This window comes from Euleptes europaea, chromosome 2 (genome assembly GCF_029931775.1).
Source record: "Euleptes europaea isolate rEulEur1 chromosome 2, rEulEur1.hap1, whole genome shotgun sequence".
Taxonomy (NCBI): Eukaryota; Metazoa; Chordata; class Lepidosauria; order Squamata; family Sphaerodactylidae; genus Euleptes; species Euleptes europaea.
Window position 1 is genome coordinate 140,258,135 of NC_079313.1, and position 27,509 is coordinate 140,285,643.

The window sequence follows — 27,509 nt, forward strand, 5'->3', positions numbered from 1 at the left end:
GCTTTGCCTGCCTCTGTATAGCGACACACACTGGACTTCTGCAGTGGTCTCCCATCTAAGTACTAACCAGGGCTGACCATGCTTAGCTTCCAAGATCTGATGAGATCAGGCCATCCATGTCAGATATAACTTCCCTTTAGTGAACTAAAAGAGCCTGGCTCCTGGAGGCAGAGTTTAATTGATCTGTCTGCTTGCACTGAAAGGGATTTTATCCAATAATTAAAAATATGAGAATGTTTTCCCAAAACAGTGTAAAGCAGAGTCTGGACAACAGAAACATGCACAAATATTTTAAAGAGATACTGAGAATTGTTTCCAGTATAATAATGTCTGAATAGCCCATAATCTCTGAACTATATTGGATCCAAGGGTACAATTTAGCTTTAATCAATATGAAAATAAGACAAATTTATCTCTCCAGAACTGGAGATTCCAGTGCTTGTATTTTCTGCCTCCTGTTTGACAGGATGAAGGTGAACTTTCCAGCTACACATATCAGGAAAAATGAATTTATTTATTAAGCTTATTTATAGCCCACATTTCTCACTGAGACTCAAGCTGAATTACAGAGTAAAAACAAGCTAAAAATGAAATTGTATAACATAAGATGTCCATTGAATACTCTGTACTGTGATTAAGAACATAAGGGCCGTGCGGGATCAGACCAGTGGCCCATCTAGTCTAGCATCCCATTTCACTCAGTAGTAGAGCTGGCAGGTCCTTCTTCACCACCGGCAGGAGGTTTTTGGGGTGGGGCCTGAGGAGGGCAGGGTTTGGGGAGGGGAGGGACTTCAATGCCATATCCAATTGCCAAAGTGGCCATTCTCCAGGTGATCTCTGTCGGCTGGAGATGAGTTGTAATAGCAGGAAATCTCCTTCTAGTACCTGGGGATTGGCAACCCTACACAGTAGCCAACCAGTTTCCTTGGAGGGTCAACAGGCAGGGCAGAGAGGCTGAGGCTTTCCCCTGAAGCTGCCCCCTAGCACTGGCATTCACAGGACTGCTGCCTCTAAATGTGGAGGTTCCCTTTACTAACTGTGTCCATTAATGGACCTCTCCTCCATGAATCTCTCTAACCCCCTTTTAAAGCTTGTGGGTGCCACCGTGTCCACTGAACCAGGAAAAAAAACTGGAACAAATATTTTTTCAGTATTTTTCAGTGCTTTTTTACTGGTAAAAAAATGCCAGCAGATAAAGGGAGCCGAAAAAGTGGATCCCGGATAAAGCTGCATTAACTGTGCGTGCATGAATGCAGAGTTAAAAACATGAATATAGAAAGACACATATCATATGGGACTTTGGCCCCACTAGGGGGCAGGAGGACATCATACATTTTCCCCATGTCCTCCAGAGGCTCGAGAAACAAAATCCATGTGATGCCTTTAATTAGGACCAACGGCAATGGCACGAAGCATTGTGCAGACTTTTGAGCTCACCAGAATACTTCACCAGGTCAGTTGTCACAAAAATTAAAGCAGGAAACTCCTGCCCTGGCCGCTGAGCTCAGCAGCTGCTTTCCGAGGGGCAGGGTGTCGTGTGGAGTTGCCTTCGACCCAGGGGGTTGGTCTCCTGGCCTCCTCCGCTTCCTCCTTGTCACAGGGACACATCAACAGACGGTGAATCAGCATAAACAAGCATAATATGAATCTCCAGTATTGTTTGAAACCAGTCCCCAGCAGAGGTCACACCAGGTTGTGGGGATATGAACCATACACCGCTGTGCCCTACAAACAGGCTTGAAAGAAAAGGAACATTAATGCACGTTAGCCGTTCTGACTACTGAAATGCTCGTTGCTCCTCGACCATCTTCCTGCCCTTCTGGTCATAGCTCAGTTCCCTGGTAAGCAAAATCAGGTTCACAGCTACCTATCCGAGGATCCAAGAAGGTTGGGGAGACAGAGAGTTCCCAACTGCCCAGTTATTGCAGGCAGTCTACCACCCATTGCTTCTGTTGCCCGCTGACTCTCAGTTGGTCAGTGTGGCGAGAATTCTTTTATTCTTTTATATTAAACATTGCTTTGGGTTAAGAAGAACCAATTTTATTAGTCTGTAGCGTAAAAGCCATATGAAGACCTGACTTTTAGCTGACCCCAAGCTCCAACTGGGCCTCTGACCTTAAAGGATATAGGAGATTGCAGTGCTAGGAGTTAATCACCCAAAACACATCGGATATCCTAAACTATGTTTATGATAACAAGGTCATTTGAACAGGAAGCAAGTTGTCTGCTTACGCCATGGGGGAAATTGTTTTTTGTACACTGGTCGACGGATAGAACAAACAGTATCAGAGACTCTGGAACTGAGTAACAAGTTTTGAGAATAAGATATTTCCAAACAAGAATAGTCATGATTTGTGGGGCTCATTTCCTGAAGAATTTGCAGGGGAGGTGTCAGGTTGGGACCCTCTGTTAACGGGCCAGCCTATAAAAGAATCTCCAAGATGCCAGCCCGTCATCCTTCCACGGAGAGACCACGGACCCATTGAATGGTTGCCATCTCTGTCTCTCTCTCTCTCTGGAAGTGACCCAGAGGCCTCTGTAACTGTTTGTCTGTACGTCAACTTGTGTGTGGGTATGCTAATTTCTGTCTTATATATTTAGTCAAGTATTTGCTTCTTTCTTTGCCTTATATTTCTCTTGTAAGTCTAATAAACTAGGATGGTTCACTGTTATACGTCTGGTGTATTGTTTAAAGAGTATCTGTGAAAATGGTCAGTCTTTCCTATCATATCCTCTGGTCCTTGTTTTTGGTGAGTAAAGCACCCAGAGAATTTCCAATTATATAAAGAACCAGGAGAGAAGCAGGAAAAATTCTCCCATCAGTCAGTGGGAGGAAGCAGGAGGGGGAAGAGAGGGGGAGCGGTCAGTGTCACCTATGTGATGATGTTAGGGTTGCCAACCTCCAGGTAATAGCAGAAGATCCCCAGCTATTACGACTGATCTCCAGCCGATAGAGATCAGTCACCTGGAGAAAATGGCCGCATTGACAATTGGACTCTATGGCACTGAAGTCCCTCCCCTCCGCAAACCCTGCCCTCCTCAGGCTCCACCCACAAAATCTCCCACCGGTGGCAAAGAGGGACCTGGCAACTCTTGATAACATCACTTACAGTTTAAGCAGAGGTGCCGACAAGAGGCGTTTCCTTGCCCCTCCTGCTCCTGTTTCTCCGTGCAGCCCATTTCACCCACCCCCTCACCCTACTGCCACTCAGCCGTTTGGCGGTGCTGAAGGCTTTCTGTCTTGCTCTGCCGCATCTCCACAGCTTCCCTGGCTACCCCGTCAATGTGGGCCTCCTCTGCCATCCTGCCCGGTGTCCCTGGGTTCCCAGGCAGCTCCTCCCCCCACAGCAACCTTTCCCCTCCAGGCTGCGCCTGCAGATCTCCTGGAATTACAACTGATCTCCAGATGACAGAGATCAGTTCCCCTGGGGAAAATGGCTGCTTTGGAAGGTGGACTCCATGGCATTGCATCCCCACTGTGGTCTCCCCAAACCCTGTCCTCTCCTCAGCTACACCCCCAAATCTCCAGGACTTTTCCCACCCAGAGTTGGCAACCCTATGGTGCAGTGATTTCAAATCTGGCCCAACCTAAAGAGTTTATGGGCAAATGCTAGAGCATCACCTCTATGCAGTGACATCGCTTCACATTTGTGTCAGAAGAGACATCATGACGTCTCCAGAAATGGTGATTCTCATTTTGCCCCCTGCTGTCCCTCTGAGCGATGGCAGGGGAGGAGGGCTGATGGCTCAGTGGTAGAGCATCTGCTTGGCAGAAGGTCCCAGGTTCAATCCCCGACATCTCCAGTTAAAGGGACTGGGCAAGTAGGTAATGTGAGAGAACCTCTGCCTGAGACCCTGGAGAGCCGCTGCCGGTCTGAGTAGACAATACTTACTTTGATGGACCGAAGGTCTGATTCAGTATACGGCAGCTTCATGTGTTCAAGGTGGAAAGTGTCCCTCCAATCTGGGGACCTGGTTTCCCTATTCTCACAGCAGATGGACTCCAAGCAGACAAGCCTCCTGTCAGTCCAACTCCTCCCAGGACTTTTCTACAGTTCTCGTGGTCAGGGGTGGCAGTGCACTCCTTCCAGGTGGGCACAGGGGTGTAGAATGTTTCCTCCATTCATGCTTACTTGGGCTCCCAAGGGAAGCAAAACCCTCTACACCCACAACACCCTCCAGAGTATTCCATAACTACATGCCAGTCAGAGCTCTTCTTACCAGCCATGAGAATGGTCTTCCTGTTGGTCAGAGTTGTAGGCTGGCCCCTGTGTCCTAGAGACTTTATGTTTTCTCAGCAGTCAACATTTGTGCTTTCCAAGTGTGTGCAGCTACTTGTGGCTAGATGTTCCTCATAGGATGCAAAACAACCCACCTGGTGCAGTATCACTGCAGTCTCACCCAAAGTCATAGTTTCTGATGGCAATCGACACAGAATTGAGATCTGAAATCCATTTTTTGCAGAGATGCAGGCTTGAATCAAGTCATTCCAGGGCCAAAAGGAAAAAAAATGTATCCGAACCCAACTAGAAAAACCGGATCTCCTGCTATAGCTCTCCAGTTCCCTCTGGCATTTCCAAGGAAGGTGGGCGAAAAATGGGGTGTGCCCCAGCATGCAATACAGCAGCAGTGACGTCACTTGCCAGCCGGTCCCTGCCCCCCAATCCCTCCTGGTGAGTTGCCAGCTGCAGCTGCCCACCTTATACCCAACTTACATGTGGCAAATAAGAGACATAGGTTTGGGCCTCGGGGGTGGGGGGGATGGACGGTGGCCAAAAGGGGAGTTTGTCTCCCATGCTCAGAACGAGTCAATCAGGCACACACAAAGGAAGAAAGAGCCAAGGGCATTATGCATTCCCCTGCAGCCGCATAGAGCCAGGCAGGAAACATTGCCAAGACAGGCACGTTCCACTGGAACAGCGCTCTCACCACAAACAGCTTCATGGTGGATGGGACAGCCCTGCTGATGGGCCACGCCCTGGGTGGAGTGGTTAAGAGGGGTGATCTGGAGAATTTGTGTTTGATTCCCCACTCCTCCACATGAGCGGCAGACCCTAACCTGCTGAACTGGGTTTGTTTCCCCACTCCTGCACATGAAGCCAGCTGGGTGACCCTCCAAAGCTGCTGTTTTCCCCAGGGGAACTGATGTGTGTAGTCTGGAGATCTGTTGTAATTCTGGGAAAACTCCAGGCCCCACCTGGAGGTTGGCAGCTGGCACCTGGTTGGCCACTATGTGAACAGACTGCTGGACTTGATGGGCCTTGGTCTGATCCAGCAGGGCCTTTCTTATGTTCTTATGTGACCTTGGGCAAGGCACAGCTGTCTTAGAGTTCTCCCAGTCCCACCTACCTCACAGGGTGTCTGTTGTGGGGAGGGGAAGGGAAGGTGATTGTAAGATGGTTTTGTTCTCCCTTAAGTGGCAGAGAAAGTCGGCATGTAAAAACCAACTCTTCTTCTTCCTCCTCCCCTGCACACCTCCTGCTCCCCACACCCAAACTGCCTGTCACTGCCATCAGCTACCCTTTTCCTTAGCACCCTTCCTCCCTGAACACCCCTCCATCAAGCTCCATGGCTTATCAGTTGCCATAAGAGCTGTGGGAGACCCAGAGACCTGTTCCCTCTCCCTGGCACCCATTGTCTGGCAGCAGCAGACCCCCCTGGGCAGCCCCGGATGAGGGAGCAGCTCAGGTCCACCGAGGGGGTGGGTGTTGTCTGGATGGCAACTTAGTTGTCTGGATGGCTACTCAGTGCGTCTCAGGGGGAGCAAGGGTTGCCAACAACCTGGGGGAGGAAATGTGCTGCTATAAACAATGTCACCTGCTACATAACATCCCATCAAGCTTCTGTAAATGGGACGGGACATTTTATCTCTGGGTTGGAGCAGTCTGTGTTTTATTCTTTGGAAATTGAGTTTATGTAGTATTTGTAGATGTCTTTTGAAGGGTCTACTACACATTTAAGCAATTAAGTGACCTCTTTTTGCTTTCAGGTTTGCATTTTGGAATGCAGGTTTTTTGACCTTGTGGTTTTTCACAGACCCTGTTAGAGGCAGAGGGATTGTAGATGAGAACAAACCACAATCCTGGAGATTTGGGGGTAGAGCCTGGGGGTGGGAGGTCTTGGGGAGGGGAGGGACCTCATCAGGGTTGCAGTGCCACAGAGACCACCCTCTGAAGCTGCCATTTCCTCCAGGCAAACTGATCTCGGTTGTCTGGAGATCAGTTGTAGTTCCAGGAGATCTCCAGGTCCCTCCTGGAGGTTGGCAACCCTATTGGGGCATCATTGATTTACCCAGCCTGAATGCTGGAATTGGGGACCATGCAAGGAAGAGAACACAGGTGCAGACAGCTTTTATTTGCTTATATGTCCTAGATCAACCCGACTGAACACAATTAAAAACAAGAACACTACTAAATGAATATAAAAATATATTTCAGGAAGATTTGGGGGTTCACATACAAGTGGGATGAAGCCAGCGCTCCAGCTCTTCTCTTCCTCCAAAGGTGGGACCAAAAGGTTGCCCCTGAATTCCAAGCAACGGACCGCTTCTCCAAGGAAGGCGAGATGGTTGGGCCTTTCCGGATGATCCACTTGCTATGCGCGTTGCTGACCCATCTCATGGCAAGAAGAGGGGAGAGGGAGGCCCAGGCGAGGGACAGAAGGCTTCCAACTGACCAGCACCAGCAGCCGCATTGGGTCTCTGAGAGGTTGCCCTTTGTCCCCTCACCAGTCCAACCTGGCTGGCTTTCACAAGTGCTGAGCAAAGAAAAAAGTTGAAGGCTGTCCCACAGGCAGCGCAGCCAGCCAGAGGCTGAACTCCCCTTCCCCGGTGCCCTTTCATGAGGCTTTTTAAAGACTGTCTTTTTGAAATCACGATTGTCAGGCCTTCTGCAAATGCAATAGGAAAGAGACCGTGGGGAGGAGAGCCCAGTGGGGCAAACAGCACCCCTTGGGCCATTTTTGGTTGGGAAAGCGGAATAGGCAATGCTGAAGCCCCTTCTCCATGTGTCCCATGGGGCTGATCCAAACTGGGACCATGCATGCGTGGGAACTGAGGGGAACCCACAAGTCACATCTGACTGCAAGTGGAGGAATCCAGACACAGAGGGAGGGCATCTGGGCTATCTTCTGGTCACTAGGGGTGTGGAGGGGGGAGGTAGTTGTGAATTTCCTGCATTGTGCAGGGGGTTGGATTTGATGGCCCTGGTGTCCCTTCCAACTCTATGATTCTATGATCCTATGATCCTATGATTGTGAAAACCACCTGAACTGGAAACTCCAATGATCAAACCATTCCAGATCTTCCAGAGCCTGGACCGGGATCGGTCAAGGTTTGCCTGCTCTGCCTTTTGGCCCAGAGTGATGCCGTTTGGTTCTTGAGGGGGTGATGCCTCCACCAGAGTCAAGTGTTTGCGGGTTCTCTTCTGTTTTGCAAGGAGCCAGCTCTGGGTTCCCAATGGAAAGTTTGCTTTGAGCATTATTTGGGCAAGTGCAGTGTGTCCTTCATGCCAAAGCCCTTAACCATGCATGGAAGCAAAAAGATGAGGCCATCACATTCTTTGCTGCCCTCAGGGGCCCAAGGCTTCTGCATGCACATCTGGCCACATGCTAGGAGGAGACGGCAGCCTGCATGGCTGTGAAATGGGCAGGGTGAGAGGGACAGACGCCAACTCCAGCGTGGATCAAGGAAGAGGTCATCTCCATGAGTCAACAAGCAGCTGTTCTTGGATTTAACCCCCAAGGGGCTATCCTTGGATTTAACCCCCAAAGGCCTTGCTGGGACCAAGGAAGGATGCTCTGACCCTTACACAAAGGAGGAGAAATGGCCTAGAGCACAAGGGATTGTTCTGACCCTCACTGGCCAGAGACACAATTTCAGGCTGCTGGAAGACTGCCCTTCAGGTCAGGGCTCACATGGGGAGAGATGCGCTTCTGCCACGTATTTATTCCTACCGCATGGGAAACGGAGGACTGCCAAGGCAGTCCCAGGACCTGGAAGGAAAACAGCCTCATCACTCCCAAGTCCTCCTGCCTAATTGTTTGGAGCAGAGTCCATGTTGGCCGTGCACTTGCCACTTGTTCCATCGGGCCAGGAAAGAGGGTGCTGCAGGGCCGGGCGGTACGTTGGTTGGACCTTGCGCCCCGGGAGGGTCAGGCGGGAACCGAGGGCGAAGCTTCTCCCACAATTTTCTCATTCTAGGCTTTGCCTGGGAGGGAGAAAAGAGGATAGTTTATAGGAAGCCAACTCGGTTCCTGCTCAGAAGTTTGATTTCCTTGAGACTGCAGAGGCCTGCAAAGCTGAATGGCCAAACAAAAGCGCCTAAGAAGCAAAGAAGTCCCACCCCACCCCATGGAATCCAGCCAGCTCTATGCAGGTCCCAGGTCTCACTTTGTTTGGTTGCTGTGACTAGGAAACAGAGCGCTTTCCTCTCCCCTCCCCTGCCTGCGAAACAGTGTCCCAATCTGACTGCAACTAATGACCAGTAAAGTGGGGGCTGGAACTCACCAGGACAGCCCCACAGGCTCCCCCCACCTCCTGAGTGTGACTCAGATCGTGGGGTGCCAAAGATGGAGTCCCAACTGGGGCAGCAAAGAGCCAGGCTTCAGCCCTCTCCTGAACCCAGAGCCTTACCGGCGGGCACGCACGTCTTGGAGCACTCCTCTTCGGTCTCAAAATTGTTCTTGTTTCCACCGCAGCCCCCGTAGACAAACTGCTCACATTTCTGGGCGGAGGCGTTGAAGAAGAACCGTGAAAACATCGCCTTGCAGTTCCCGCAGACGGAGGGCAAGTGGCAGAAGTCTGTGGCATCCAGAGGGGGGGGGGAGAGAACACAAAGGGGGGGGTCAGATGGGCAGGGGGGGACATTTGCAGGCCCTTCCCCACCAGGGTCAACTGGGGAGGCAGGTGAGAGGGGAAGGACATTGGACGGTCCCTTGCACAAACCCAACAGACCAGCCCTGGGAATCCGCAGGCAGAGGGTCTTTCCCGTCACCTACTTGCCTGGTCCCTTTAATCGGAGATGCCGGAGATTGAACCTGGGACCTTCTGCATGCCGAGCAGAGGCTCTGCCACTGAGCCACAGGCAGTCCGGGGGTGGGGGGAGAGTCACTGGCTCCATCTGCAGCTTTGCCCCCACCCCCCATGCACACAGTTTCTCCCTCAACTGAATATTGCATCCAAATCTGCCCTTTCTGGTCACGGTACTGGTAAGAGACCAGGAAGGAGCACCTGCCTCTCTGTGCTGGATGACTGGAAACTGTTCACTTGCCAATAGAGTTGCCAACTCCGGGTTAGGAAATTCCAGGAGATTTGTGGGTGAAGCCTCAGGAGGGTGGAGTTTGGGGAGGGAAGATAGCTTAGCGGGGTATAATGCCATAAAGTCCACCCTCTGAAGCTGCCATTTTCTCCAGGGGAATTGATCTTTGTGGTCTGGAGGTCAGTTGTAATTCCAGGAGATTGGCAACCCCACTTGGCAATGTATATGCATGTGCATGAGTGTGTGTGTGTGTGTGTGTGTGGGGAGGGTATGGGTATGTTCCTTCCTTCCCTGGGCTCACAGGCTGCAACACGACCACTTCAAACAGAACAGAGTGAATTGCAAGGGGAGGGGGAATTCTCCAGCATGCTCCCGTCCTTGTAGCTTCATTCATCTGAATGCAAGTTCTAACTAGCCCGTTTCTTCTGAGGGCTGCAGGCAGCAGGGTCAGAAGAAGGACAACATTCAAAAGGAAACCTGCTGCTTAAGCAGAATGGCTTCCTGTTGTTACGACTGTGCTGGTGTTTAATTTTTAAAAAGTATTTCTTGCAACCAGCTTCAAAAGCACAAGTTTTAAAAAGAGTGGCCGTAGCTCAGTGGTAGAGTGTCTGCTTGGCGGATCTGTGCCAAGGCAACAGGGAGTCTTGAGAGGGTGCTGGGTCAGCTGGAAGAGGGTCGCCCTGTCAAGGCCACACATGGTCCACTCTAATGCCACGAGTCCAGGCCTGTCCGCCCGTCCCTGCAGCAACCGAGGCTTGGGAGCCGCCTTCCAAAAGCAGCCTGGAGCCCTCCCGGTTTCTTCTGCCTTCCTGCCCCTCCCACTTCCATGACACAGACAGTGTTCAGATGTCAACACTTCGGCAACGCCGCTCCCACCACCACCACCAGCAGCCGTCGTGCAGCAATGTGAACATGTGAAACTGCCTGATACCGAATCAGACCATCGGTCCATCCAGGTCAGTATTGCCTACTCACACTGGTAGCAGCTCTCCAGGGTCTCAAGGAAAGAAAGATCTTTCACATTGTCTGCTGCCGGGTCCTTACTGGAGATGCCAAGGATTGAACCCTGGACCTCGGGGAGGGGCTGTGGCTCAGTGGTAGAGCCTCTGCTTGGCATGCAGAAGGTCCCAGGTTCAATCCCTGGCATCTCCGTTAAAGGGACTAGACAAGTAGGTGATGTGAAGGACCTCAGCCTGAGACCCTGGAGAGCCGCTGCTGGTCCGAGTAGACGATAGTGACTTTGATGGACCAAGGGTCTGATTCAGTATAAGGCAGTTTCAGGTGTTCGTGTGACCTTCTGCACGCCAAGCCAATTCTCTCCCATTGAGCCAAGGCCCCTCCCCTTGTGACACTACGGGGCCAAAACTGGCAATCAGAATAGACCCTGGCAGTGTTTGCTGGCTCAAGAAAGAGAACCCCGTTGAAAACAGCAAAAGTCAAAGGGGTCCAAGTTGCCAGAATTCTTGCGGGAGGTGAAAAGGGGTTTTCTTATCATTGCTTTCCCAAGCCCCTCTCCCTCCCAACAGGATCAGCAGAAAGAGACCCGCCCCAGAGCAGCAGCAGTGGCAGCGGTGGCGGGGGGCACCTACTCAGCACAGCTTCCTGGCAGACGTAGCCACAGTCTCCTGGGCAGCACTTCTGGGTGCCAGGGCACTGGGTGTCGTTGGCACAGGTGGAGCAGGATTTGTTCTTGAGACAGGCGCTGCAGTCCTTCTGGTCAAAGACATCCCCCAGAGGGGCCACGTGGTAGCAGTACCCGTCCTTGGCTGTAAAGGAAGGGGCACACTTGAAGTACACAGCAGGGAGGAACTGTGCCCACCTCCAGGGCCTAACTTCCCAAATGAGAAGTGCTGGGCTCCAGCTAGGCTGGCCCAGGAGCCCCTCCCCATAAACCTCGGGGTGTGAAAGGGGGGCTGTGATAGACCACCCTCGTGGTGTAGTACCTACTTTAATGATACTGCTTATACAGCCAATTCGGCTCTGACCAGGGTCACACTAAAATTAAAACTAAAAGAAGAGGGGGATATATATGTATCCATGTATTTATATGGATAAACAATAGAGAATAAAGAATTAATTGATTAAGAATTAATTACTTGAGAATTAATGTTAATCAACTGGGGAGAAACTTGGAAATTGCCAATGTAATATTAAAATCCACCCCTGCGAAAAGAAACCTCAGATTATCCAATTCACACAGAGGGTCCCTGCGTAGTACCTACAGTAGGACCAGGAAGACCTGGGTTCAAGTTCTCCCTGGACATGAAGCAGTCCCAACTTGATTTCCCACAGCTCACTGGAGCTCAAGGAAGTAGGTTATTTACATGTAGGAAAAGGAACCGAAGGAAAGGGTTAACCAGCCCCCAATCTTCAAAGCAGGCACATAACTCTTTTAATTAGGGTTAGTTTTTTTGGGGGGGGGGTTAGTTGCAGGAGATCTGCCCCGTCATGTCTAGGTTGAGACTCACTGACTGAGATCTCCCTGCAACCTGCAGGGCCGGCCAAAGAAAATTCACTGCCCCGAGCAACTGCACAGTCTGGTCCAAGAATTCTTTGCAGCTCTGCAGACAATGCAAGGGTGAGGGTGGGATTGCCAACTCTGGGTTGGAAAGTTCCTGGGGACTTGTGGGTGGAGGCTGGGGAGGGCAGGGTTTGGGGAGGGGAAGGACCTCAGCAGGGATGTGATGCCACAGAGTCCACACTCCACAGCTGCCATTTCACCCAGGGGAACTGATCTCTGTAGCCTGGTAAAAGGTAAAGGAAAAGGTCCCCTCTGCAAGCACCGGGTCATTCCTGACCCATGGGGTGACGTCCCATCCCGACGTTTACTAGGCAGACTGTGTTTACGGGGCGGTTTGCCAGTGCCTTCCCCAGTCATCTTCCCTTTACCCCCAGCAAGCTGGGGACTCATTTGACACACCTCGGAAGGATGGAAGGCTGAGTCAACCTTGAGCCGGCTACCTGGAACTGAGCAGAGCTCAGGTCGTGAGCAGAGCTTTTGACTGTGGTACTGCAGCTTACCACTCTGCGCCACAGGGCTCATCTGTAGCCTGGAGATAGCTGTAATTCCAGCAGGACTCCAGGCCCCACCTGGAGGTTGGCAACACTAGGTGGAGGCCGCCTGGAGCTCTGCCTCAACTAGGTGGGAGCTCTGCCTCAACATCTCTTCCTTGGCAAAGCTTCTGAGGGTCTCGGGGTCTACCCTCTGATCGCACACTACTTCACTGGTAGGGTTGCCAACCTCCAGGTGGTGGCTGGAGATCTCCCACTGTTGCAACTGGTCTCCAGGAGATCAGTTCCCCTGGAGAAAATGGCTGCTTTGGAAGGTGGACTGTAGGGCATTATACCAAACCGAAATCCCTTACGTCCCCAAACCCGCCTTCCTCAGCCTCCACCCCTAAAATCTCCAGGTATTTCCCAACCTGGAGGTGGCAACCCTATTCACTGGCAACCCTAGCAGCCGAGTCTTTCCAGACGGGGCAGCAGCCTGCCCAGCCCAGTTCGCTTGCTTGCCCAAGAAACTTTGGCGGCAGGGATGTCCACGGCTGCAGTTTGCCGTTCTCCCACAGGTACAGTCACACCTGGGAGACATGTGAAAGGGAAACCCCCCCAAGTAGCATCCTCCTCACCTATGGCACCCCCCCCCTCTGCCGCATGGTGCTTACCTTGGCTGGCAGAAGACAGCTGGGCCCCCAGGGCAAGCAGGCCCAGCAGGGCAAGGAGGTGGCAGCCCGTCTTCATGGCGCTGCAGAGCTGCTTCTGAGGCCCGACAGCCGAACCAGGCGGGCTTTAAAGGGCCAGGCAGGTGGGGCTGGCTCCGGGGGATGGGCCACGGCTTGCCCAGGGCAGGCTTCCAGCTCTGAATTCCCCTCTAATCCGGCCCCAGAGCCCCGCCCTGCCCAGACAGGCAGGTTCCTCACAGTCAGGGGTGGCGTCGATGGGTGACACCCAGACACGGGGAAGCCGGCTGGGTGGGAGCTTTGCGGTGGTGCACGTCCATTGTCAGGGCAGACAGGCAGGTGGCACCAGGCAGGGTGACGAGCCATGTCAAGCAAGTGCCCTGCAGGAAGATTAGGCATGACCTGGGTTCAAGTCCTACCTTGGACAAGCCAGAGAGCTGGTGTGATTTAATCGTTAACATGTTGGACTAGAACTGGGAAGCCCTGAACTGTCTGCATTTTGAGGACCTCATACATATATATTCTTGCACAGCTTCAAGGGAGTTGTAGTTGTCTCCCCACCACCACACATACACACATCGTGTATAGATTGCTTTGTTGCATAACTTGTTAGAAATCACGTTTTTTAAATTATACAAACCATCATATTCAGTGTATCCGTTTCAGTGGTATTTTATGTATATGTGTCTCACCTCCAGGTGGTGGCAGGAGATCTTCTGCTAATGCAATTGATCTCCAGCTGATAGAGATAAGTTCATAGGGTTGCCAGGTCCCTCTTTGCCATCGGTGGGAGGTTTTGGAGCAGAGCCTGAGGAGGGCGGGGGTTGGGAAGAGAAGGGACTTCAATGCCATAGAGTCCAATTGCCAAAGTGGCCACTTACTCCAAGTGTACTGATCTCTATCAGCTGGAGATCAATTGTAATAGCAGGAGATCCTTCCTTCCTTCCCCTTGTTCATAGGTGTCTTAGTGCAGTTTGTCTTTTTCATTGTATATTGTTTGCATTTGCATCATTCTATTTTTGTACTACTTAATTTGTATTACAATGCTTGTTATTTGAGCTTGGGTGCTGTCAATTTCTTGCTTAGTTTCCCCTACGGTACCTCGCTGTTTTTTTGGTTTGGATTCTCTGGAGGGTGGCAACCCTATCAATTCACCTGGAGAAAATGGCCGCTTTGGCAATTGGACTCTATGGCATTGAAGACCTACCCCTCCCAAATCTTGCCCTCCTCAGGCTCCACCCCAAAAACCTCCCCCCGGTGGCAAAGAGGGACCTGGCAACCCTAGCTGTGTGCAGCATTGGTCAGGCTGTACCTGGAGCCCTGTGTGCCGTTCTGGAGGCCTCACTCCAAAAAGGAAGTGGACAGAATGGAGTGGGTGCGGACGAGAGCGACGAGGATGATCAAGCCCTACAAGGAAAGAGGTTGGGAATGTTGAGTCTGGAGAGGAGGAGGTTGGGGGGGCATGCTTGCTCTCTTGAAGTCTTTGAAAGGCTGTCCCTTAGAGGAGGGCAGGGAGCTGTCCCTGGTGGCAGCAGAGGAGAGGACTCCCAATAATGGGTTTCAGTTGTGGGCAGAGAGGTACCAGCTGGATATTAGGAAAAACAGTTTTACAGGAAGAGTTGTTCGGCAGTGGAATTGGCTGCCTAGGGAGGTGGTGAGCTCCCCCCTCCCTGGCAGTCTTTAAGCAGAGGCTGGACAAAGACTCATCAGGGATGCTCTAGGCTGGTCCTTCATCGAGCAGGGTGATGTCTTGTTTTATTAAACTGTTTATACTGTTTTTACATTGTTCTTACCTTGGGGCCCAGGAGGCCTGGGAGAAAGGGAGGTATATAAATATTTTAAACAGACAAAGAAACAAGCAAAATCATGCCGCATTATCTCTTCCTCACTGGCATCCCGCCACCTCTTTGGTGGCTGCCATGAATAAAATGCAGAGAGTTTTAAAGTTACAGATGCATTTTCTTTCCAACTGGTTAGCTTGTTGTTCAGATCTCGCCCTTATTCAGAGACTGATGACCTGCCCATGACCCCGGGTGGCAAATCCTGCCCTTCAGGATGCCTGCAACTGCTTAGCTCCTAATAGCAGCAGGCACGGAGCCACGGGGTGCTTCATACTCTGCAGGCACAAACAGGAGGGCACGGTGAGGGATCTGGGAATGTGCATGTCCTGAGCCAACCAGGGCCCTGGCTGGAGAGTGATCTCACTTGCTGTGTGGGCAGAAAAGTAGCTGCAGCCCTGGCACTGCCAGCCTTGATGCCTGAGATGGGGGGCAAACTAGGGGTGCCAACCTCCAAGTGGTGGCTGGAGATCCCCTGGGATTACAACTGATCTCCAGGTGTCAGAGGACAATTTCCTTGGAGAAAATGGCCACCTTGTAAGGTAGACTATATGGCTTTATACCTCACTGAGGTCCCTTCCCTCCCCAAAGCATGTCCTCCTCAGTCTCCACCTCCCAATCTCCAGGTATTTCCCAACCTGGAGCTGGCAACCCTAGGTCCCTGCCCCTGGTCTCAATTCCCTGCCCTTAAGAAGCCTAGGAGTGGGAGAAAAAGTGGTTGGGAAATGGCCTCCATAGTGGTGCTCTAGGAATTTCCCCATGTCTCTATGGTCTTTGGCATAGAAATTAGGGGAAATTCCTAGAGCATCACAATGAAGTGGCATCACATCCTCCCCCAAACTGTACCCATACCAGGCACCACCCTCAAAATTACCTGGCAAAATTACCCCACCCTCCTCAAGCTCCACCCTAAAAACTTTCCACCAATGGCGAAGAAGGACCTGGCATCCCTAATCTGATCTCCAGGCGACAGAGATCAGTTCCCCTGGAGAAAATGGCTACTTCGGAAGGTGGACTCTATGACAATATATCCCATAGAAATCCCTCTCCTCTCCAAACCCTGTCCTCCTCAGGCTCCACCCCCCAAAATCTCCAGGTATTTCCCAACCTGGAGCTGGTAACCCTCTTTCCTCAGCCTGGCTGCTTGCACTTCTTGAACTGGAAGCACCAAGGAGCCAAGTGAGGGCCAAATTCTGCAAGCCAAGCCCCTGCCCCTCCCCATAGCGATGGTGTTTGTCACCAATTATTTTTAAAGACAGGGAGAATGCTTCTGTGCTGACTTGGCAGAGAGAACACACGCAGCCTCTAAAGCCTTTAAAAAATCGTACAAGATGTTACGACAGTCGGGCAGGGGCGGTTGTGTCCTTCAACACCAGGGATGTCACAAGAGCGAGTATGTGTTTATGACATTCCCCAGTGTGCTCTCAGTAGCAGTGCATGTGATAATTGCATCTTCCCAGGCAACCAATGAGCAACAAGGTGTCCCTGTGTTGAATAAAATATGCATGCCAGGAAATACTGAAAATCACTGGCTGTGCCTCCCATTTATCTCTGCCCAACAATGGGGCTTTGATGCAGGTGTGCTGTTCTACCCCAGTGAGGACAAGCACCACACATGGTTTGGGACCGGGTTATCTGAAGGGCTGTCTTTTCCCATACATTCCTGCCCGGGAATTAAGATCACAGGGAGAGGCCCTCCTGATTGTCCCACCAATCAAAGGTTCACGGCCTTCTTGTAAAGGGGAGGCTGGTGCTTGTTTTTCTCCTTAGGCTGCAAGCAATATCTCTGTTCACCCTGGGTCAGGTGAATCCAGCCTCCATCTGGAGCCAAGGAAGATGCACCAGGCATGACAGGAGGAAGGGCCTTGAGCAACGCTGGCCTTCCCCACCCTTCCCAATCCCTGTGGGGACATATTGCGCAGTAGCCAGGATTTACTCTGTGGGTTTGCAATTCAGCTATTGAGGCCATGCCACCTGTGCCAACTCCATGCAAAGGGCAAAGGTAATATTCAGGTCAGCCCCTGAGCTAGGAGTAGGGTTGCCAGGCCCCTCATCACCACCGGCAGGAAGTTTCTGAAAAGAGCAGGGTTTGGGGAGGATAGGGACTTCAATACCATAGAGTCCAATTGCCAAAGCTGCCATTTTCTCCAGGGGAACTGATCGCTATCGGCTGGAGATCAGTTGTAATAGCAGGAGATCTCCAGCTAGTACCTGGAGGTCAGCAATCCTAGCTAGGGATGCCAGCCTCCAGGTGGGATCTGGGGATTCCCCCCTTCCCCCGATTTACAGCTGTATGTCCAGGAGACAGAGATCAGCGCTCCCCTGGAGAAAATGGTCGCTTTGGCCATTGAACTCTCTCTAGGGCCCTGTACCCCACTGAAGTCCCTGTCCTCCCCAGACTCCACCCCCACCAGTCCCCAGGAGTTTCCCAACCTGGAGCTGACAACCCTACCCCAGGGGGGACCTGGCAACGCTAGCATGAGCTAGCGGGTCGCATCAGATCTTGTCATGGTCCAGCCCAGGATCCAGCACCTACAGGGGACCTGGGAAAAGACTCCCCCCGGACCTCCTGCTCCCCAAAGGCCCCAGCCCTCATCTTGGGCGCCTGTGGGATGGGTATAGGGTTGCCAGGTTCCTCTTTGTCAGCAGCAGGAGGTTTTTGGGGCGGAGCCTCAGGAGGGTGGAGTTTGGGGAGGGGAGGGACTTCAATGCCGTAGAGTTAAGGTTGCCAATCTCCAGGTAGTAGCTGGAGATCTCCTGCTATTACGACTGATCTCCAAATGATAGAGATAATGGCTGCCTTGGCAACTGGACTCTATGGCAGAGTCCTCGAAGCCCGCCCTCCTCAGGCTCCGCCCCAAAAATCTCCAGGTATTTCCCAATCTGGAGCTGGCAACCCTACATAGAGTCCAATTGCCAAAGCGGACATTTTCTCCAGGTGAACTGATCTCTAGCGGCTGGATATCAGTTGAAATAGCAGAAGATCTCCAGCTAGTACCTGGAGGTTGGCAACCCTATCTGGGTGGCAGGGTTCAACAGGCACCCTCAGGCTTTGCCAGCCCCAGCCGGCGTCTGTTGTGATGCAGAGGTGGAGGCCCAGTTGCTGGGCAGGGCAGGAAACCAGCCCGAGTGGAGTGGGATGGAGGAGCGACACAAAGCTGTGGGCAGGAGGGTGTGGCATTCATACCAGTGCCTAATTGCCAGGAGACGGAGGTGTCGACGTCGCCTGGGGCTCAGAGTGGGCGGAAGGGGTTGCCAGGCCTGCTCTCCTGGTGCCAGGAGGAGAGAGGGGCTGGGGGGTTCCGGACGCCTCGCTTAACCTTTTCCCCAACTCAGCCGTGGCTCAACCGAACCATCCTTTCATTCACTGTTCAGGAATAGCGGCAAGGTCAACGTGAATCATTGGTTTCCTCATGTTATATTTTAATGCTGAGGTTAGGCTGCTATAGCGTGCTGAACTTAGGTCTGCTGTTGAAGGTAGGGTTGCCAGTGTGGTGTAGTGGTTAAGAGCGGTGGTTTGGAGCAGTGGAGTCTGATCTGGAGAACCGGGTTTGATTCCCCACTCCTCCACATGAGCGGCGGAGGCTAATAGGGTGAAGCAGGTTGGTTTCCCCACTCCTACACGAAGCCAGCTGGGTGACCTTGGGCAAATTACAGTTCTCTCAGCCCCACCTGCCTCACAGGGTGTCTGTTGCTGGGAAGGGAGGGAAAGGGAAAGTGATTGTAAGCCGGTTTGAGTCTCCCTTAAATGGTAGAGAAAGTCGGCATATAAAAACCAACTCTTCTTCATCTTTTTCTTTGCCACCGGTGGGAGGTTTTTGGGGCGGAGCCTGAGGAAAGCAGGGTTTGGGGAGGGACTTCAATGCCATAGAGTCCAATTGCCAAAGCGACCATTTTCTTCAGGGGAACTGATCTCTATCGGCTGGAGATCAGTTGTAATAGCAGGAGATCTCCAGCTAGTACCTGGAGGTTGGTAACCCAAGTTGAAGGATGTTTGAAGACTTTGACCAGTAGTGGAAAGAATGGCAGCTGTCTCCAAAGTTGTCAAGGACACTTGGGCATCAGTGCTCTGGCACCTTCCTTGCAGGCAAAATTCAATGGTGGTTTACCCTGTAAAACAGGGGTTCCCAACATGGTGCCCATGGCACCCGGCAAGTGTTCTTAGAAAGTGGGTGAAGCCAGCTGGGAGTCCATGAGCGGCGGACTCTAATCTGTAGAACTGGGTTCAATTCCCCACTCCTCCACATGAGCGGCAGATGCTAATCTGGTGAACCGGGTTGGTTTCCCCACTCCGCCACACAAAGCTAGCTGGGTGACCTTGGGCTGGTCACAGCTCTCTCAGAACTCTCTCAGCCCCACCTACCTCACAGGGTGTCTGTTGTGGGGAGGGGAAGGTGATTGTAAGCTCGTTTGATTCTGCCTTAAGTGGTAGAGGAAGTCGGCATATAAAAAAACCCCAACCCTCTCTCTCTTTTGCCCAGCAAGGCTTCTGATTGGCTGTGCAGAGTTTAAAAGCATTGCTCCAGCAGCAGCTGCCACAACAGCGCAAACATCTTCACTGTGTGAATGAAGGTAAGCTGCTAGAAAGGTTGTGGACTCCTACTGTGAAGCCTTACAAAGCTGGACCCCATATCCCTTTGAGATCCTTTATCCCATTGGACATCTTTTCTCTAGATTTGTGTGTTCGTGTGCCAATTTAGGACAGCAAAGATCTCCAGGGCGCAGAGAGGCATGCCAGCGGTTCAGCTCAAGGGCTGTTCGCTGGTCACCAGCAGGAAGCCTGTTTTTCATCATCAGTTCAGCTGTTCATGAACAGCTCAACCCTGTTTGTCAGGTTGCTGTTCACATATTCAAAGAGTGCAGGGCAATTGGCAGTGTGTCATGCATGCTCATTCCCACACAGCCCATTACTTGGTCTGGCTTCCCTCCTCCCTCACAGACCTGTCAATTCTGCAGGTAGCTCCACAGCCAATCTTATAAGTATAGAGTGAGCAAATCAATCAGTCAGCTAGAAATTATGAACACCGTGTTTTTAAAAATGTAGTCTTATTTCCTGGTGTTTGGTTTTCATGTTATTTATTTATCTGATTGTTTGTTTATGTATTTATTTCTTTATTTATTACAGTGTGGTGTAATGGTTAAGAGCGGTGGTTTGGAGCGGCGGAGGCTAATCTGGTGAACCAGGTTTGATTCCCCACTCCTACACACTAAGCCAGCTGGGTGACCCTGGGCTAGTCGCAGTTCTCTTAGAGCTCTCTCAGCCCCACCTAGGGCTGTTGAAAAAAAATTCTGTAAAGTTCGGCTTCGGCAAAATTTGGCCCTTTTAAATTCGGGCAGTGCCGAAGTCCAAACTCCCCCGCTTTGGATCCGCAAATTTCGGCGCGAGATCCGGAGTTCGGGGGGAAATTCGGGGGGGAGAGCCCCCTGTGAGCCTTCAGGGAAGCCCCGTGAAGGCACGCGGGGGGCCCTTTAAACAGATCTGTGCCTAACAGTTGTTAGATGCAGATCTGTTCCACCCCCGCGTGCCTTCATGGGGCTTCCCTGAAGGCGCGCGGAGGGCCCTTTAAACAGATCAGGCACAGATCTATTTAAAGGGCCCCCCGCGCGCCTTCAGGGAAGCCCCGCGAAGGCGCGCATGGGGGGGGGGGAAGCCTGATGGTTATGCTGCTGCGCCGAACCCTGAATTTGCTGAATTTATTTGCTGAACACCCCAAAGTCGGGGAATTCGGCTCCCCCCATTTCCCGCCTTTTTAAAATTCGGTTCGTCCCGAACCGGAAACTCCGAATCGGGGGAAATTCGGTGGTTTTTCGGTTCAGAACGAACTGAATCAACAGCCCTAGCCCCACCTACCTCACAGGGTGCCTGTTGCAGGGAGGTTAAGGGAAAGTGATTATAATCCGGCGATAAGATTGAGAAAGTCCGCATATAAAAACCCACTCTTCTTCTTCTTACTTATTTATTTTAATTTTATTGCTCTTATAGCCCTCCCTCCCAAGCAAAGCTGGGCTCAGAGCAGCTCACAACACTGCTCATTCGACAACCAAATTTCCATTAAAATTACAATGAAATCATGTTAAAACAACACTATAGTAAAAAAACAACCCCATTCATTAACAATAGGTGTGTGTGTGTGTGTATACTAGCTGTACCCGGCCACGCGTTGCTGTGGCTCAGTCTGGTTAAATGGAAAAGAAAGAAAAGAAACGTGATGGGCTGAGCGAGCCACGGGGCTGTCCGGCTTCCCCCTCCAGTGCCCGGCAGCCGTCGGCAGGGCAGGAAGCTTCGATTCAGCCGTAGCAGGGCACTCTTCCTAATCACAAGGGATTGAACTGAGAGGGCCGTGGCTTCCTTTATGGAGTCGATCCATCTCTTGTTGGGTCTTCCTCTTTTCCTGCAGCCAGGGCTGTGGGCAGTCAGGTCCCCCCAGGTAGTTAATGCTAAACTCAGATGGAAATAAAGGAGGGGGGAGGGAGGCCAGCACTGATGGAAAACTGTAGTTGGCCTCAACCGTAGAATAGCCCTGGTGGAATAGCTCTGTCTTGCAGGCCCTGCGGACCCCCCTTAAGGTTATCAAGGTTACCTCTTGCATGCATATTTCTACACAGCCTCCTGGGCAGTGGAGTCGTGCCATTTAATTACCTCACCTGACCATCTATGGCCCCCAAGGGAGAACTGATCTCTCCCATTGTGCAAAAGTGCCCACAAGACAAGGTAAGGAAAACCCACCGCCTGCGAGGAAATCAGACTTCACACCAAACCAACTGTGCAGCCGCAAAGCTGTTCGATCCAAACGACCGCGAGTCAAACAGATTTGAAGTGAGGCTCATGAGTGACTGTGGCTGTCAGACACGGGATGTTCCTCTGCCGGACATGATCTCCTTGAAGTCTGCAGCATCCCCCACAGGGGGGGGGGCATTTCAGTGCCCCGGGTGGCTTCCACATGGCAACAGAGTTCCCAGAGCCACAGCATTACAGGGCATCTGCGTGGCTGTTTCTTTTGCAACTTCTGCCGTTCTGCCCTGTGCCACCAGAGGGTTTCTCAAGCTTTTAAAAAAATTGCTATAACGATATAATTGCTATAAAGCATTTTTTTAAGCCTGCAAACTGTCCTCTGGTGTTGTGGAGGGTGGCATGGGTGGGGTGGAAGCCACAGAGTGCTAAAACAAGGAAAACAGAGCCCATGTACTTTGATTGCAGCCTTCTATATGACATTTTCTATGTCTCGTTTTTCCCAAGCATGCCAACTCCTTTCTTTCCCTCTCTTGGCCACCTTCTTCCCTGTCACTCTCTTTCTTTTGCTTTCATCTAAAGAATGCCATTTAATTCTGTATTCTAGAAGTTTCCTCTACAGGTTTCATCCATGCGCAGACGATTCCCCATTGTGGATTCAGTGATGGAGCAAAAGCAGAGGCATTTACAGCAGCAACTGAGCACGTCCACGGGGTGATTCTCCACTCCTTCACCTCCATCCCCTTGTGTCTACTGTCCCCACTCCCCACACCACCAAAGGCCCTTTTGCTGCCTTCTTTTTAAGAAACAAGTAGAAGGTATATTTAGGGTTGCCAGGTCCCTCTTTGCCACCGGCGGGAGGTTTTTGGGGCGGAGCCTGAGGAGGGTGGGGTTTGGGGAGGGGAGGGACTTCAGTGTCATAGAGTTCAATTGCCAAAGTGGCCATTTTCTCCAGGGGAACTGATCTCTATCAGCTGGAGATCAGTTGTAATAGCAGGACATCTCCTGCTACTACCTGGAGGTTGGCAACTCTAGGTATATTGTTATGGATAGCTCAGGCCAGCCCGATCTCATCGGATCTTGGAAGCTAAGCAGGGTCGGCCTTCGTTTGTATTTGGATGGGAGACCCCCCCCCAGGGTTGCCAGGTGCCCACTGGTGGGGGGCAAACCCCCAGCAATTTACCCCTCTGCCCGACAACCACCTGAGGGTCGGTGGGCAAACGTGCACGCACACGTGCATACCGTGCACTTCCCTTCCGGTTTAGAACCGGAAGTTCCACCTCGCAAGGGGCCTTATTCCTCTTAGTTTGAGTGGTAAAGGGCTGCTTAACCACTCAAACTAAGAGGTAAAGGCCCCTTGCGAGGCAGCACTTCCAGTTCTAAACTGGAAGTGACGCGCGCACACTCACGCTTTCAGAACAAAGCCTCCCGCCCGAGGAGAGGAGGGACCTGGCAACCCTACACATACTCCCAAGGAATACCAGGGTCATGATGTGGAGGCAGGCAATGGCCAACCACCTCTGAATGTCTCTTCCTCACCACTTTTGCCCTGGGAATGCCCCCTCACACAGCAGCAGTACTGTGCCACCTTTTTTGGTGGCACAGCCCCATTGGAGGCAATGGGGGATTTCCCATTTTTCCTCACTGTTTATGTTTAAAATAGCCTTTATGTGCCTCTGTGGTGGCCAGGAAGCCTCTGAGGAGGTCGCTGCAGATCTGCCCCCTACCCCTTCAGGATTGGCCTGGCCATCCTTTACTCAAAGGGGCCATGTTGTCCAATATATCCTAAACATAACTTTTTTTGCTGAATGAGTTACAGATGCATAGAAACAGCGGGCATAAAGTTTAGGGCGGTGTCCCATTCCTTTGGCAAAGCAGGGCAAACTTGGCCCCGATCTGAAGATATGCAGACCAAAGACAGCCAGAGCTGAGAGTCGCTGGGCTCAGGGCCAGACCCCCTGCTGGGGAGGGGGGAACGCAGGCACCGGGGTAGCAATGGGGGATACAAAACTGCCTGCTCTGTATTCATAAATTCCTGGAGATCTGGAGGTGGAGACTGGGGAGGAGGAGGTTTGGGGAGGATATAGTACCAAAGAGTTCACCCTCCAAGACAGCCATTTTCTCCAGGGGAACAGCTCTCTGTGATCTGGAGATCAGTTCAGGTGGGCAGCCCCAGCAGGCCTCCTTGTGCCCGCCACCCACTGGCTTGTTGTTATCAGCCATCAATCCATCTGCCCATCACTTACTTATCAAAGGTTATGCGGGCATTTGCTCGCATGCCAATGGACTGTGCTGTTCTGGTACACTTATGACTCTCTGTTCTTCTCATTCCCTCCTAATCAAAGTTTTTGTGTCCTGAGGAATTAATGAAGGCAACAAAGCTAAAAGTAGCTTTACCAGATCGAGGGCAACATTTCTTTCCCATCCTTAGTTACAGCTTTTCCAGTTTTTGCAACCATCGCAGGGGCTTTGGGGGATCTCTGGTCCCAGGTTGAAAGCGACACCAGCAAACAAGTGGTTTTAAACAAAATTTCCAGCAGAGAGGATTGTGGAGGGCCACGAACCTCCCCCCAAAAGAAGACAGTACTTTGAGTTGCGTAGCACATGTACCAAGAACATGTGAACTTTTTGTTCTTCAGGGGTCTTTGCATTCGCAAACCCCCTGAACACATTCCAGGCGTCATGTGAGCACTTGTCCCGTGGTAATCCCACAAACAGCATCCAGAGACAAAGAGTCCAAAAATGAGTTGATTTAATGGAAAACATACAGGTATGCAGAGCTTACAGGTAGGGCTGTTGAAAAAAAAATCGGTATAGTTCGGATTCGGCCGAATTCAGCCCGTCTGGATTCGGGATATGCCGAAGTCCGAACTCCCCCACTTCGGGTCTGTGCAATTCAGCGCGAATTCAAAGTTCGGGGAAAAAATTCGGCCGAATAAAGCCATTAAAAACACAACCGTGCCTTTCCGTGGCTCCGGGGGGGGGCATTTTTTGGGGTAGAGGTCCCAAACTTTCAGCGGAGCTTCAAAGGACCCTTCTTGCAAGACCCCCCAAGTTTTGTAAAGATTGGGTCAGGGGGGGCTGAGATATGGGCCCCAAAAGGGGTCCCCCCACCCTTAATGTGCATCTCTGAGCAGAGCTTGCCACCCAAGCACAAAGCTCCCAGCCCCGACAAACAGCTGAGAGCAAGGGCGGGGCAGGTGCTAAGAAGTTTGCAAAGCAAGACAACTGCAAAGCAACACGTTTGCAACCATGCAAAGCAACACCTTACACCTGGGAGTTTGCAAACCATGGAAAGGCACAGAGGCAGCTAGCTATGCATAATGGGCGGGGCAGGTGCGAAGAAGTTTGCAAAGCAACACAACTGCAAAGCAACACAACTGCAAAGCAACACGTTTGCAACCATGCAAAGCAACACCTGACACCTGGGAGTTTGCAAACCATGGAAAGGGACAGAGGCAGCTAGCTATGCATAATGGGTGGGGCAGGTGCGAAGAAGTTTGCAAAGCGACACAACTGCAAAGCAACACAACTGCAAAGCAACACGTCTGCAACCATGCAAAGCAATACCTGACACCTGGGAGTTTGCAAACCATGGAAAGGGACAGAGGCAGCTAGCTATGCATAATGAGCAGGAGGGGGTGGAATTTCCCCTTTTGCATTGGACTCGGGACCAGGAAAATGCATTCTTTAAGTCACCATTTGAAAACCAGTTTTGAGCAAGCATCAAAATAGACCTAACCGATCTTATGATTGAGGGAAAACCTGAGGACACACAACTGAAGCCCCCCCTCAAACCAGGGAGAGAGAGACTCAAAGGGGCACACACACCCCAGGCAGAACAGGCGAAAGCCCCCTTTGGCTCCCCCCCCCACAGAAACTGCTCCCTCCCCACACACACACAGACTCTGCTTCCCCCCCCCACACACACACACAGGAGAAAAATTATACATTAAAGCCCCCAAAGGGGTCTTACTATGGCTGTCTTCTGTTCCATCAGGAGGGGCTGGGAGGACTGGGTAATCCAATACAATTCTATTTAAGCACGGGAGATTTTGCCTTGGATTTGCCGCTCTGGAGATGCATACAGGATCGGGTGATCCAATAGGGAAAAGGGGAAAGCCCATATCTCGGGACCCCCTGACCCAATGTTTACAAAACTTGGGGGGTCTCTTAAGAAGGCTCGTCTGAAGCTCCACTGAAAGTTTGGGGTCTCTACCCCCAAAAATGTGCCCCCTGTAGCCATGGAAAGGAGTGAATGTGCACACTCACTCCCCCCCACGAGGATTTCTCTCTCTTTCTCTCCCCAGCTGGGCCGTGCAGCAGCTGATTCCTCCAGTACTCAATCCTGACTGATTGGCCAGAAGAAGACCCAGCTTGGCCACCGATTGGCCGGGGGAGAATGCTGCTTACTGACGGTTATCCTGCTGCGCCCCGAATTTGCTGAATTTATTCGTGAACTCCCGAACTCACTGAATTCGGCTCCCCCGGTTTCCCGCCATTTTTGAGTACGGTTTGTCCCGAACTAAAAACTACCGAATCAGGGGAAATTCGGCTGTTTTTCGGTTTGGGCCGAACCGAATCGACAGCCCTACTTACAGGTACATTGGCACGAATGGCAATTGGGAGTACAGGGTAGGCATATAAGGGAAAGTATCAGTCACAACAGGTCAAGGCGCCCCCCCCTCTACTGAGGAGCCGTTCCCACGGGAGATAGCACTGGAATAGGAATTTAGCGGTTAGCCAGTTCGGCCTTGAGAGGCACCTGGTGGAATCGAAACTAAAACAGTCAGAGTCTGACAGGCTGCTTAGAGCTGTGGAAAGCAGGCCTGACACATCATTCCATTCTGATTCTTACAGCTGAGCTCTTTAAGAGAGCTTTTGGGGGTCTTAAGAGGATCTGTGAGAAGTTATGAAGTTTTATGCTTACTGGCATTTACTCTTTTGTTTGGTTTTATTTTCATTTCTTTATTCTCCTGGGCATTTTAGGAGTCAAGAACATCAGAAGAGCCCTGCTGGGTCAGACCAGTGAGGGTCCATCTAGTCCAGCAACCTGTCTCACACAGTGGCCAACCAGTTCCTCTGGATGTCCAGCAACAGGGCACAGAGGCTGAGGCCTTCCCATGATGCTGCCTCCTAGTGCTAATACTGTATTCAGAGGTTTGCTGCTTCTGAACATGGAGGTTCCCTTTAGTCCCCATGGCTAGTAGCCATGGATAGACCTCTCCTCCATGAATCTGTCTAATCTCTCTTAAAAGCTGTCCACAGCAAATTCCACGTTTTAATCACTCGTTGTGTAAAGAAGTATTTCCTGTTTGTCCATCCTAAATCCGCTTCCCATCAGCTCCACTGGATGCCCTCAAGTTGTAGTGGATAACAGCAGTGTAAAAACTATATAAAACAATTTGATAAAACAAACACTACAGCAACACATCAAAAGCAAAACTAAAAATAGCTTGTGTCCCAATCTGCAGGGACCTGTTTTCTCCCAAGGAAATATCCTCTCTTTCCTTCAGGACACAGGAGTGCTTTAGAAGGAGGAAAGAAACAGAATTCTGGCAGCATCCTAAAGACAAGGAAAATTTATTCCAGCATAGGAGTTCTTGAACCTGAGTTCACTTCATCAGACGCATGGATGCTCAATCATTAGGTAGATGTGTTCATATTCAAAGCACATCCTTCTGTTGCTTATCCCTAGGACAGGCCATAGCAGATCTGGCACTGTGGTGCAACATGGCATATAGGTGATGCTTCGGACAGGGGCATTTTCCTGCCTGACCCACGTGTGGCCAGCCACCTCTGAACAGCCTGCCTCACAATACCAAGACACTGGATTCTGCATTCGGAGAAGATCTTGCCCCATATATGGCAGAGATGCCCTTGCTTAGGAGAAAGGGCTGGCAGACCATCAGAGGCGGTGCCCTTTCTGCCACCCCTCCCCTCCCTGGCAAGGAGAGAACTTAAAGCCAGGCTTGACTCAGAACTGGGCACTCGCCCCGGCACC

The 27,509-nt window shown here is 51.5% G+C and overlaps 1 protein-coding gene across 1 annotated transcript; it reads right to left on the reverse strand.

The window, feature by feature from the left end:
- Positions 1-8,171: 8,171 nt before the first annotated feature.
- On the reverse strand, positions 8,172-12,998 carry LOC130472979 (eppin-like). Its single transcript, XM_056844485.1, has 4 exons — positions 12,933-12,998; positions 10,847-11,042; positions 8,633-8,800; positions 8,172-8,207 (listed from the first exon to the last, which is right to left on the reverse strand). The coding sequence occupies exons 1-4, from the start codon at positions 12,996-12,998 to the stop codon at positions 8,197-8,199; spliced, it is 441 nt and encodes a 146-aa protein (XP_056700463.1). The 3' UTR covers positions 8,172-8,196.
- Positions 12,999-27,509: the final 14,511 nt, after the last annotated feature.

Coding starts and splice junctions, on each gene's coding strand:
- LOC130472979 (XM_056844485.1), bottom strand. CDS start 12,998: ATGAAGACGGGCTGCCACCTCCTTGCCCTGCTGGGCCTGCTTGCCCTG. Junction 11,043..12,932: donor TGGGGGCCCAGCTGTCTTCT/GCCAGCCAAGGT, acceptor GTGTACTTCAAG/TGTGCCCCTTCCTTTACAGC. Junction 8,801..10,846: donor CTGCCAGGAAGCTGTGCTGA/GTAGGTGCCCCC, acceptor TGGATGCCACAG/ACTTCTGCCACTTGCCCTCC.